The sequence below is a fragment of the Ranitomeya imitator genome, chromosome 6 (genome assembly GCF_032444005.1).
Source record: "Ranitomeya imitator isolate aRanImi1 chromosome 6, aRanImi1.pri, whole genome shotgun sequence".
Classification (NCBI taxonomy): Eukaryota; Metazoa; Chordata; class Amphibia; order Anura; family Dendrobatidae; genus Ranitomeya; species Ranitomeya imitator.
The window spans coordinates 84,662,329-84,676,409 of record NC_091287.1 but is presented as its reverse complement, the minus strand read 5'-3'; the positions used below and the strand labels follow the sequence as shown (position 1 = coordinate 84,676,409).

The window sequence follows — 14,081 nt, the reverse complement described above, 5'->3', positions numbered from 1 at the left end:
GCAAACAACAATGTTAATTTTTTAATTCAGGAAGAGTTCGGAAATCAATATTTTGTGGAATAACCATGATTTTTAATCACAGCTTTCATGTGTCTTGGCATGCTTTCCACCAGTCTTTCACACTGCTTTTGGCGCAAAAATTTTAGCAGTTTTTCTTTGTTTGATGGCTTGTGTCTATCCATCATCCTGTTGATTACATTCCAGAGATTTTCAATGGGATTTAGGTCTGGAGATTGGGCTGCCCATGACAGGGTTTTGATGTGGCGGTCTCTTAATTTTTGCCAGCGATATATAGATATATATGTATATATATATGTAGGAATCATTTCTCAGGGCATCCACCAAGCAACCAAGGTTCCACTTCCTGGCATCTGTGGTTCTTCATTTGATTAGCTGGCCTGGGTCGAGTCCACATGTGCGGCACGCCGCAGTGATGTCGCGCCAGGCCAGCTCATCAACACATGAGCCAGCAATGCCTTCAAGTAAGAGTTGGTTTGTAGGGCTCTCATCCACCAACCACAGGTCAGTGACGTGGCCCATAGACTACGTTCATCCATTCATTTATTTTTATGTTGTTGGGTGTCTTTTGTGATATAACCTTTCCATCCACCCTGGTGTGGCTTCTGAAGACCTAGCACCAACTCCTATACACGATGCACATTCACATACAGACTAATTGTAGATTACGTTTTTCTTTTCTACTTTTGTCTAAAGAAGAAATTGGATCGCGAAGCAGCTCTATTTATTTTGGCTTTTGTTAATTCGTTTTACTGGAAGTTGATCTCTCCGCGTAGATGTGCTGCCAATTTTTACATGTTTTGTTTGTTATCAACAAGGCATAGGCCATGTTGATTGTAGGAGCAGATAAATGCGCTTTCCATGACTTATCACAGAAGGAGACGTTTTGTCTGCTTGCTTACGGAGAGGCAGACTTGTCCAAATCAGATTTTTGGCCTTTTGCTGTTTTTAAAGCAGAAGAGACTTTGGGCTCGTTTACCTAAAGGACCTGTGGCATTAAATCACCGTGACCGGCTGCATGTTTGCCGATCAATGATCGTTTACTAACCTGTTTACAGAGGCTGACCAAGCTTAGCATGCACATGAGTAAGGTCGTTCAGTGCATGCAGGCTGCCATTGTTCTCAGCAGCACATGTTTCATTGTACACAGGATGATGCGCTGCCGAGGACAATTTTTTCTTTTTTTCATGAAGCTTAAAAAATCATTTTGCCGGGCAAACGTTCGTTTTGATTATTTGCCAGGTGATTGGCTGCCGGTTCACACTAATCTATTATCAGGAAGCTAGCATTCTTAGAATTCCCGCAAATCGTGCAATTTAAATGCACTTCTTGTTCTTTTAATAGTTTTATTAAAAATTTAGATTCCAACCCCTCTCCCCATAGAAAAAATGTTTGTGAAGGTAGCTACTATAAAGCTAGGATGGGGGGGGGGGGAGATAAGGCTTGTCCTTCTTTAAGGCCGCATAGAGCGTGCCTACAGTTCAGCCATGATGTGCATTCAGTTTTATAGAGGAAGATGTAGTATATGCAGTTTTCCAATTTTTCAGTTTCTTATTTGATTTTTACTTGATGTGCAGCGTACAGCACTGGAGTAATATTTTAATGTATTTTCATTCTACATCTCTTGTTGACATAATTATTCAATAGTGCCTGGATGAATATTTTAATCTTTATTAATTCTGTTTTATACTTTTTTTTTATAACGTTTGATTATTTTGAGTTAAATAATATTTCTTTTGCAGGCACTCAATGGATTTGTGCTGGTGGTGGCCTCCGATGGACTTGTGTTTTTTTCATCATCCACCATTCAAGATTATCTCGGATTTCAGCAAGTATGTATTTCTTTACTTGACGTATAGAGATGTTGTTTTGTTTTTGTTTTTTTGCAGCCATTTTTTCTACACATTCAGTTTCTGTTCCAAGTACATTCTGCCTATTGTTGTATAAGGACACATGGACACCATGACCAAGTCAGGGAACAGCTAAGCAAAAGGGTGTCCAAGTCTAGATATGCCTTGTCTGTGTATTATTGGGAACACGTCACCTCGAGTAGCCTTATTTTTCTGCAAGTAGTCTATTTACCTGTTGGTAATTGCAGGAGTAGCAGACTTTTGGGAGCAGCAGATAAAGGAAGAAAATACATTTTTATTCTCCCTGTACCTGCTCTCTTCTTGTCATCGGGACGGTGCAGAGATGGGTTATAGCCTCCGCCTTCTCACACTACACACAGTGCAGGCTGTTAATCACAGTGGCCAGGAGTTATTACAGCCGCACTCACATTATAGCAAGCGGTGAGTGGAGGCAAGTGGCTAAAGGAAGAATAAAATGTAATTTTATTTCTAATAGGTGTCTTTCCAGTAAGCCAAGTACACTTTAGGGTAAGTTCACACGGGACTTTTTTGCTGCGTTTTTTTTATGCTAATTTTCAGATGCTTTTTACTGTACCAGCAAAGCCTATGAGATTTCAGAAATCTCATGCACACACATTGGTTTTTTGTTTGATTATTATTTTATGCTTTGCTGCGTTTTTTTGACATAGAGCATGTCACTTCTTTCAGCGTTTTTGCTGCGTTTTTTCACCCATTGACTTGAATGGGTGTTGAAAAAAAACGCAGCAAAAACGCAGGTATCATTATTTGCTGCGTTTTTGCTGCCGAAAATCCAAGGACATTAGCCTGGAAAAAGAGAGAAAAAATAGTACCAAAAACGCACCTAAATTAGCATAAAAAATGCATCAAAAATACGCAGCAAAAAAGTCCTGTGTGAACTTAGTAATATATGTGTAATATAGTAATATATGTGTAATATAGTATTATTACTATATATGGACAGGACAGGTTCCCTTTAAATGGTTAGTGTATGTTACACATGTCAGGCTGAGACAGCTGCTCTCCAGAGATGACAATCACATGGAACCCCTGTAGAACATTTTTGGTAAGGATAATAAATATAGAAGTCCCTTTGCAGATTTTTACCAAGCTTTAGACTTATGATGACTCTCTTCATCCTAAAGACCACCATATACATTAAAGGCATTGGGATTGGCTGTTCAGCTATGTGAATTTTGACGCAAAACTGAATGATATTTTCCACTGTTCATATTTTCCTCCACCTTGACTAAAGCCTCAGTTTCAACTGCAATAAATCAGCCTCCTAAACATAATGTTGCCTCCACTATCCTTCACTGTAGGTATAGTGTTCTTTTGGTGCTGTGCAGTGTTGGCTTTAAGCCAAACATACCTATTGGAATTATGACCAAGAAGATCAACCTTGGTCTCATCACACATAACATGTTTTTGGCAGGCTTTTAGGTTTTGGCGAAACATTGCCATACTTGGATGTTTTGCTTTGTAAGAAGACGCTTTCATCTTGCCACTCTACCTCACAGGTCATATGAAGAGTATGAGAGATTTTTGTCTCATGCAGTACACTACCATTACTTTCCAGAAATTTCTGCATGGCCTTTAATGTTGCTGTACAACTCTTGGCAGTCTCCCAGATAAATGTTCTTCTTGTCTTTTGTTTTGGTGGTTGTTCAGTTCTAGATACGACTCTGGACGATCTGGGGATTTATCCTGAAGGAATATATCTTTATTTTTTTTATATATAGCGCTAACATATTCCGCAGCGCTTTACAGTTTGCACACATTATCACTGTCCCCGATGGGACTCACAATCTAAATTCCCTATCAGCATGTCTTTGGAATGTGGGAGGAAACCGGAGTACCCGGAGGAAACCCACGCAAACACAGAGAGAACATACAAACTCTTTGCAGATGTTGTCCTGAGTGGGATTAGAACCCAGGACTCCAGCGCTGCAAGGCTGCTGTGCTAACCACTGCGCCACCGTGCTGCCCACTGGATGGACAAATGTCTTTTTTCGGCCTTGCTAACGAAGTTACTATGTTAGGTAGTGTCAATGTTGGGGCAAATTTAAGCCACTTGTCGATGACTCTCTTTACAATGTTTCATGACATATACATATAGTACAGACAAAAAGTTTGGACACACCTTCTCATTTAAAGATTTTTCTGTATTTACATGACTATGAAAATTGTACATTCACACTGAACACATCAAAACTATGAATTAACACATGTGGAATTATATACTTAAAGGGCCACTGTCACCCCATCCAGCTGTTATAAACTAAAAGAGCCACCTTGTGCAGCAGTAATGCTGCATTCTAACAAGGTGGCTCTTTTAGTTTTTGGTGCATTTATTCCCAAAATACCTGTCTTTAGACAGGGAGGCAGGTCTTAACCCCCCTGCTGGAAACACCACACTGCCGTCACTCAAATCTTCAGGGGCGCCGGGCACCGCCCCCTCCGCGCTGTTTTCCCATGAAATCCGGCGCCTGCGCTGTTTAGTACTGCCTGTGCGGCCATCCACCTTGGGAATCCCAGCCCCGCAGTGTGTTATGCATTATGCACAGTGCGGGGCTGGGATTCATAGGCAGGGCGGCTGTACAGGTGCAGTCTGCAAGACTGCATGTGAGGTCAGACGGCACTGCGCCTGCACCAGCCAGTACTAAACAGCACAGTTTATAACGGCTGGAGGGGGGTGACAGTGGCCCTTTAACAAAAAAGTGTGAAACAACTGAAAATATGTCTTATATTCTAGGTTCTTCAAAGTAGCCACCTTTTGCTTTGATAACTGCTTTGCACACTCTTGGCATTCTATGACTACCTCTTGAAGCTCATCAAGAGAATGCCAAGAGTGTGCAAAGCAGTCATCAAAGCAAAAGGTGGCTACTTTGAAGAATCTAGAAGATAAGACATAATTTCAGTTGTTTCACACTTTTTTGTTAAGTATATAATTCCACATGTGTTAATTCATAGTTTTGATGCCTTCAGTGTGAATGTACAATTTTCATAGTCATGAAAATACAGAAAAATCTTTAAATGAGTAGGTGTGTTCAAACTTTTGGTCTGTACTGTATTTGTACCGAATATGGGTCATATTAAAGGAGGAAAAAGTTCTGAAATGATTCTTCTTGGAGGGATTTTTGTTTTCACGACCATCACCTGGAATTCTAACAGTGGCTTTTTGCCTTTTTATATCCACTATAGATACTACTTGGGTTTCCGGTACCCAGCACATCCATTGATCAGCTATTTGAGGCTCCATTGCAGAATGCGTATAAACAGTGTATAGAGCCAGAACAATGTAGTGGCCAAAATGTGCATCTCTGCTCCTATTTACTTCAATGGAATCTATGCTGCAGCTCCTAAGAATGGCCGCTCTGCTATGTATGGAGGTGTAATGCTCCGGCTCCATATACTGAACGGTGGGTGTGCCCAGGGTGCCGGACCCCATTAGTCTGATATAGATTATTTATCCCTAGGATAGACCATCAATGACTAAGTAGTGGGCAGCCTCTTTAAAGGGAACCGGTCACCCCCAAAATCGAAGGTGAGCTAAGCCCACCGGCATCAGGGGCTTATCTACAGCATTAGATAATACTCTGACCAGACCAGAAGAGCACATCTCGTAAGAAGATGGGAGGCCCCGGACCGGACCGGACCGGACCGTGACGCCCATCGGACCAGAACCGGACTGGGACCGCCCCTGGGTGAGTATAATCTAACCCTTTTCTCATCTTTCAGGATACATCGGGGGCTTCCAGAATGCAGTAGATAAGCCCCTGATGCTGGTGGGCTTAGCTCACCTTCGATTTTGGGGGTGACAGGTTCCCTTTAAGAGTATCCATTGATCATGTTATTAGTAAAATAGGGTACCTTTAATACCTGCATGTTCTGCCCATTTGCCCTTGGTAGGACAACCCTGTTTCGAATACCACTTTCCCATGACAGACATGACTCGGATGCTACTGTAAAGAGGGACTCTGCTTCCCACACTCTGGTTACTCACCTAGCACAATAGACTTAGAATGAGCCAAGTGCACCCCACAGCCAATTTGCACATCACCCTTTTCGCGGCCATCACTCGCCGTTTTGTTAGACCAGCGAGATGCCTGCAGGGAGTTTCCTGCTAGCACAAACACCACCCAGCTTTCCCCAGCACCTGATGGGTACTTTCCTTGCGGTCAGACAGACTTACAGAGGATGACGCTGCAGGGTATACTCTCCCTCTTTAGGGTAGTCGGTACTTTTAGAGCAGCAAGGGACACATTTATAAAAATTTTAATTTAATATAGAAAAGAGTACAGTGGTTAAAAAAGATGAAAGAAAGATATGCATGCAAGCAAGGATCGTATAAAATGGGTTAATACAGATATTTTAGGATTTTGGATCAGGGAGAACGCTGTGGGAAATAAGGACAGATCTGCAGTGCACGTTGCTTCTCTTGGAGTCTGACACTGATATTCGGTAGGTGAGATGTTATAAGGGGCCTCCCCAGACCCCTCACTCCTCCCTCTGCTTAGGTAAGAGGAGGACAACTGTGATTAAAACCCACTTTTGACTCTTAATATCTACTCCGGGTCATATTTTACCCCAGGAACCTCTTGGAGAAACATCTCCATCTTACCAAAGAGAATTCAAGAATTCTCTGCAGATGAACATGATATACCCAGTATTCCGGGAGATTTTGAATTCCTGTGGGTTGACGGCTACCAACACCTTTCGTGATTTTACCAACAGATGCCAATATGTTCTTCAATCATGACTAGTTCCATGGTGGATTGTGTCAGACTCAAATTGTTAGAAAGTTTACATCAAAATATTGTTTTTCATTATGTCATGTGTGGTCCCTACAGCTGAGAAGTCAGTATCTGGCCTTCTCAGGCTCTTTTCTTACCTTTGGTTTACCACCTAGGTCAGTGTTCCCCAACTCTAATCCTCAAGAGCCACCAACAGGTCATGTTTTCAGGATTTCCTTAGTATTGCACAGGTGATGGAATTAATGCTTGAGCACGTGATGAAAATATCACCTCTGCAAGACTAAGGATATCCTGAAAAGCTGACCTGTTGGTGGGTCTTGAGGACTGGATTTGAGAAACACTGACTTAGGTGCTAGCAAGGGAACATGTAGGAAACATCTGCTAGACTGTTTATCTAGAATTGACCGCTAATTAGTCTATACACACAAAATGTTTGCTCTACCTGCGGATAGCTAGATTTAATTACTTGCTACCAGTGTTGAAATGCCGTAAGCCTTTGATATAATCCATAACTTCTTCACCATAACAAACCCTTTGAAGACCAAGGATCATTGATGCTTCAGAGCCCATGCCAAATCTTAAACTTGGAGTATAAAGCGATGTAAACTAAAACCTCTTTAACAGTTTGATTTAATTTAAGGTAGCTCTCCCACCAAAAATATTATCTCCTAAACCTTTTGTAAATACAGTCCTCAGCAATGAAATTGCAGTGAAGGAAAAGTCATGGAATTATGGAAATTTCAGGATTAATAGACATGTTAATGATCTACAAATGGTCAAAAAATGGAAACTAAATTTTCAAAACCTCTCGACTTAGTCATTATAGAGTATGAGCGCAACATGCATAAATCCCTGCACTTAGTCTTGGTGGTTATCAATGACGCCTGCGCAATATTCTGCCACACTAAATGCACTTAGACACAGAAATCATCAACATCCACTGCTGGCAGATCCCTTTGCCATTGCCGACCAGTGATGTCCCAGATGTGCTCATGCAGGCCATGGTAGCACGGCTGCAAAGAAAAGACTGTAGTAGCTCGAAGTGACTGCAGACTGCCAAGTTGTGTCATTGTGCTACGTGCACCCTTGTCATGATTCCTTAGTATTTGTGGTCAGTTGACTGCGTGTATGATACTCGGTCATTGACAGTTTTCACCATATGACTGCATGCAGAGATCGCTGTCAATCATTAGTAGGACCACCCACTGGACTCTTCTACATACAAACACCTGTGATTTAATGCTGCATCATTTCCAATAACCCTATATATCGGCTTCTCCTTCTCTATACCGACCGGTTCAGGTTCCCTTTACGTCACCCATGTAAGAAGTCTTCCAGAATTCAAAACCGTAACTCAAAGCACAAGTGAAAGTGAGAGACGTGACCACAATCGGGACAATAAGCACAGTCTGTCTGGTCTTATATTTAGAATGAGCTCTGCGGTGTTGGCAGACGTGTAATGACAGGGTTAAAAATGCCCTTTTATTCTTCCGGCTGTAAGGTCCAAGCCCTGAAAAACAAAAAAAGTTGCGTGTGAAGTTCTAATTAAATACTATGACTTTGATTGCTTTGGTATTTCCTCAGTATCAGCTGGCACCGATGAGGTTTTCACAAGCCAAGCAAAACAGAGATTTTTTTTTTTAAGGTTTTGTTCTTATTATATTAAACGGTGGCCGTAGAACAACAGGGAATGAAATGTTATACTGTGCGCCGAGCACGGATTCCATTTAAAGACCCAGCGCTCTCTGCAAAGACTTAAACCCTTACAGCCACAAGCTAAAAGAATAATTCACTAGGTTGAAAGGAATTTAAAAAAAAAAGCAAAAGAAGGAAAAATGAAAGGGGTTTTCCCATCTACAAGATCTTATTCCAATATATGGTAGGTATAATAATAATATCAAATACTTCCAATTAGAAATTGAGTATAGTTATTCAGATTCACTATGTCGCTTACCTCAAGTAGGGCATTGCAGTAGCTTAGGTATCCATGGTTACCTCCACTTATGTAGTGACAGACAGCTCTTAGTGGTCGTAACCATGGATACCATGATAAGCGACATAGCAAATCAGAAGAACTATACTAAATTTTAATTGGAGGTATTTCATAATATTACCCGTACTACAGGGTGGGCCATGTATATGGATACACCTAAATAAAATGGAAATGGTTGGTGATATCAACTTCCTGTTTGTGGCACATTAGTATATGAGAGGGGAAAACTTTTCAAGTTGGGTGGTGACTAGGGCGGCCATTTTGAAGTCAGCCATTTTTTAATGCAACTTTATAAATGGCCCACCCAGGTGTATCCATATAAATGGCCCACCCTGTATATTGAGAAATAATCTTGAAGATGGGAATACATACCCCTTTTAACCTTATTTATTTTATCTAAATGAAATACAATGTTCTGCAAAAGTCAGAAACTGGAAGCCATGTGCTTACTAGTACAATTATTCAGAGCAGCAGCCAACACTTGGTAATTATTTTAGTTTTATTCCTAGAAATTTGGATTTGCTTGTAGTGACCATTTATCCAAATTTAACACTGGCCCCTTTTTGAAAGAAAACCTAATATAAAAGGAGTGCTAATAAATAATGCAAAGAACAAAATAATGTAATATTATTTGATCACTATATAAAATGGTCCATAAAAAAATTGGGACACGGTGTACCGCTGGGAGCTATTGACATTGAACAGGTAAATGCAGAAGTCCAAGCGAGAGACTATAGAAAGAAAAGGTGTTAACGGATACCCAAGAAAGGTCTAGGTCCAGAAAAGGGTATTTCACAAAATATCCTAATGAAACAGCCAAATCAGAAGATGTCAGATAAGGGTAGGTAAAAGTGCACAGTGGCATAGATAACCTCACCAGTCAGGGAAACCGCACCTGACATGCGTTTCGCACCTAGCTTCATCAAGGGGTGATCACCACTTTTTGGTAAAATGATATAAATGTTTGTGTTCAGTGACTGAAGACTTTAAGGTTACGTTGCCATAATGGGTGTTGCATTTTTTTCTCTGCATATTTTCAAGAGTATTACAGTTCTAGCAAAGTGTATTATAGGTTTTATTAAAAAATCTAATGCTCGCGAGTTTTGTTTTGTTTTTTTTCTTTGTTGAGGATACTGGCATACTGCTGTATTCAAAATTGCACCGCAGATCCATTTCTCTTGTGGTAGATATGCGTTTATTTGCAGATTTTTCGCTATAGATCAGAATAAGACGTGGAAAATCCACAGATAAACATTTATATCTGTTTTTAGTGCGTTTTTCGAAACGCCATAAATACGTTTTTAATTCACATGTGACTTTTCTCAAAAAAAGTTTTGTCAAAACTAAATAACAGGAAGTATCCAAGACAAAGCAGCTTTATTTAAAACCTGACACACCAAAAGAAGACAAAAACTGCAGCTTAAAAAACTCAATAAATACAAGTAACAAAAAGCCTTAAAAAGTGCAATGAAAAACGCAAGTAACTTAACTTGGCTAATGGTGCAAAAATTCTGCCACATCAAAAAGTCACCAAATATTCTTTGTGAGAGCGAGCTTATCCTAAAACCCAATGGACGCAGAGGTCGTCCCGTCCATCGGGATCGTGGTGTTGGTCACCCTCCGTAGGTGTCCTCTGGCTGCTTTTATGTCTGTTCAACGGCGTATAAAGGAAATTCTGCACCTGTGCAAAACTGTATGCACCCTCGGGACAGTCTGAGAAGCAAGCACATGGGTAACAATCACCCCACCTTGTTTCGTATAGATGCATGGACCCCAGTGTTTCTTGTCTATCTTTCTCATGAATGGTCATCAGGGGGCCTTGACTCGTAGAGCACGAGGTCTGTAATAAGGGGCTTAGGGTTTCCTATCACAGACTACAACAGTTTTTGACATTTTAGAAATCCTACCAAAAAATTGGGCAACCCCCTTAAGGACTGCAGCCGTATTAGTTTTCATTTTGAAATGGGCTTCTAAGACCAGAGACCTCAGGAAGGTGCACAGACCTAAATTTGGAAGACCATAGGCTTCAGGATCCTGAAATTCCAAAAATGGCAGTTAAAATCAAGAAAATATTTTTCCTTTTTATGTCTTTTGTTCATTGCTTTCACTTGAAGTATTCATCCAACTGGAATCAAAATAGGCTTTTAACCGGATTAGCTGGTTCCTCCTAATTGTTACTGTAAAATACTTTTTTTTTTTTCATTGCGATTTTTCTTTTAAGTTGAACCAAGACCTTTCTGCATCCAATAAAGTTTTATATCCAAATATTAGCTCACGCTAAATAAACCACCATATAAAACGTTCCCCGTCAGCTCTCGCTCAGTGCCATATGTCTGCTCGGCGTTCTGCAGTTGCCGTTTACATTATTAATAATATGTTACGTCTACACGAAACACCCCGAGACATGCAGCGATGTGTGGTTATAAGCCATTTACAGCATATCAAGTAATGAACAATGATGACCATGAATGTTTTTAATAAAATGTTTTTAATAAAGTCTACTGTAGCAAAATGGGGGAAAAATCGAAGTCATTTGCCCACCTCTTATGTTCTCACTCCCTCCACCTCTGATCACCATTCTCAAAAATTTGCAGGAAACCCATGCCATGTTTGTATTGTTAGTAGACCATATGGCTCTTTTTTTTTTTTTGTTAAATAAAACTTAACTTTTTGGCAAATGTGGTTAAAATATTGTGACTTTTTTTCCCCCCCTAGTCTGATGTAATCCACCAAAGTGTTTTTGAGCTGATCCATACGGAAGATCGGCCTGAATTCCAGCGTCAGCTGCATTGGGCTTTAGACCCCGCTCAGCCTTCAGACACACAGAGGTCTCCAGGTACGGTATTATTTTTTTTATTAAGATGGTTGTTGCCCTGGGGTGTGGTTGGCGTCTATGTATATATAGTGATTGGTTGAAATTATGTTAGATGTTAATGACGATACATGTTAAAGTGCTTGTCTATCAGAGAAAAAAAATGTTGGCAAAAGGCTCAGTGATGTTGAAATGAATTAAAAAGAATATATATATATACATTAGTGGTCCAAAAGTACCGTAGGGGGACAGTATGTTTAATAGGGCTATGAAGGGGGAGATTTATCAAACATGGTGTAAAGTGATACTGACTCAGTTGCCCTTAGCAACCAATCAGATTCCACTTTTCATTCTTCACAGACTCTTTGGAAAATGAAAGGTGGAATCTGATTCCACCATTCAGCCAATCACTAGTCGCTTTGGGAGCCAGCTCAGTCAATGATTGGATGTTGGCATTTCCTGTGTGTCAGGAGGGGACCAGAAAGATTCCGAACGACGGAGACCCAGGCTGTGTCCAATGGGAGTAGCGGGATAGTGAGGCGAGTGTCGCCTTTTGTGAGCCCTTTGTCATTTTTTTTCTTGTACTGGTAACCCCTTTAAAAATGTTTTTCCTTTTGCTAATTCAGTATAAATAAAGACAGCTGGTGTTTTTATTCAGTAATTTTCTGTGTATTCTTGTTTTATAACAGCCGCTCAAAGTCTGCATGTTAATTGTAGATAATTCCATGCAGCAAACCCAGAGCCCAAGCCCCTCCCTGTATTTAATCCCTTAATTATGGAATTAGACGCTTTCATAGAATGACCTCATATGGGCAGTTTACGGAGACTTGTTTGCTGTCAGTTTCTCCTGTGGGTTGTATGTGTCCTCTTGGCGACACAACACTAAAGAAATGCTAAACCTTAAAATGAATTTGTCTTTGAGTGTTCCGACTTTTCTGCATACAATCTTTCAGGAATTATTTGTTTGATGTCTTCTATGTTTGCCTGGCACATGATTTGGCTTGGTCTTGGCTAAGTGGTTGGAGCTTGATGTCCATGGCGGCTACTGCAGGCGGAGCAGTGTAAGGAGGCGTCTGGCAGCGGCTCTGTCGTAGGGATCACAGGGGCTCCCGGCCGAGCCGGCCCTTCTGTGTCTAGAGGAGGCGGAAGAGATGGTTGCCAAGTGATCAACCATCGTTATGCCAACAGCTATCCATTGTGTATGGATCCCCTTAGAATCGTGTATTTATTTTTTTAGATTGCCCATGTGATTTTTTTATGTTTATTTACCTTGTTTTATGTTCCTTAGTAAACAAATGGTCAATATTTTCTTTGCCAGAATGCACCGACAAATCTTTGAACACTTTTTGCACATTCGATCAACACCTCTGGAGCACATTTATAAAAGTGTGAAAATATTCCTTAGCGGTCATACTCCTCCTGTACGACAAGCATAGATTTCTCCCCCTGCCTTCATAGTACAGGTTGTCCATGTGTCTTGGCTCACAGCGGTGGTCCTTTTCTCCATTTGTTTAGTCTGCTTGCGCTACGGTACACTGCAACGCATTTCCTTCACCGCTCACACCTGCTGGGCTTAATGCTGAACACATTTCCTCCTCCTCATGTTACGGCAAGAGCCCATGAAATCTGTTAGGTTTCCATGAACCGGTATGGTTTTGTGAGAACAATGGCTTTATAATTCACATTAGCTAATGATGGATTGCAGTACTTGATGTATGTAGCATGAGTGGCCTAGTACTTGGTACCACCATTGCTTCATTAATGGTCTGCTCTAATTCATTAAATCTGGGATCAATAAATACCAGAGGCTTGAGGAACCTTTCAGGGGACTCCTGTATCCAAAATAATTTAATTTGTGGCCAGTTAACAATAGAAACCTTTCATGACATTAGAACCAATTATACATTTCTTGACACATTTGTTTCAGCCGCACTTTAGCTTGCTTAATACAGCGACATTCTCCATATACCTCACAATAGATTATTTAATGTTATTATTTTTAAGACCCCGAGTACTGGATTCTATCATTCGATGGCGTTTAAAAAAGTGATAGGTCCATCGCAGCCCTCTGTCAGTAGAAACGCCGTCAATGAACCCTTCCCATCCCACCATGCCAGAAGATCACAGAGAGGGTCAAGGATTAGTAGCCTCCCATAGCTGGAGCTTATGGATACCCAAATATTGCTCACAGCATCTACCCAGACTGCCGCCCAAGCAGAACTAGGAGCCAGTCTAGACTGACAACTTTCCCACACATACCCCCTCCTAGACCGATCAGGAGGGAACCACACACCAAACAAGTCCTAGTGACATGGACATTTTGTGAATAGGGTGACACACAAGAGAAAAACAAAATAAATAGGGAAGGCTTTCCAGAGTAATACTACCTGGATCTTCAACTGAGAATTAAAAAATTCCCCATCCTAGCCAGAGGTCCTGGAGAAAGGGGTCAGTGAAATATAAGCCCAATGTGCCAAAATTCAAGTGGGTTTCCCACAGCCAGTGAGTTAGGGCACCCCAGGGTCACAGCTCTTGGGGCACTTCGCACCTTGGCCTCTCAAACTACGAAGTCCATGGCTTCAATCCTGGGGGATCAGTGTCTTCAACTGTATGAATATATAAGCCAGCAAGAA

The 14,081-nt window shown here is 41.0% G+C and overlaps 1 protein-coding gene across 2 annotated transcripts in view; it reads left to right on the top strand.

The window, feature by feature from the left end:
* AHR (aryl hydrocarbon receptor) overlaps positions 1-14,081 on the top strand; it is a 162,543-nt gene that overhangs the window by 128,131 nt on the left and 20,331 nt on the right. For both annotated transcript variants that reach the window (XM_069729828.1, XM_069729829.1), the window contains exons 4-5: positions 1,761-1,850; positions 11,352-11,472. In XM_069729828.1, the coding sequence (XP_069585929.1) occupies positions 1,761-1,850; positions 11,352-11,472 (211 nt within the window). The remainder of the gene's footprint in view (positions 1-1,760; positions 1,851-11,351; positions 11,473-14,081) is intronic.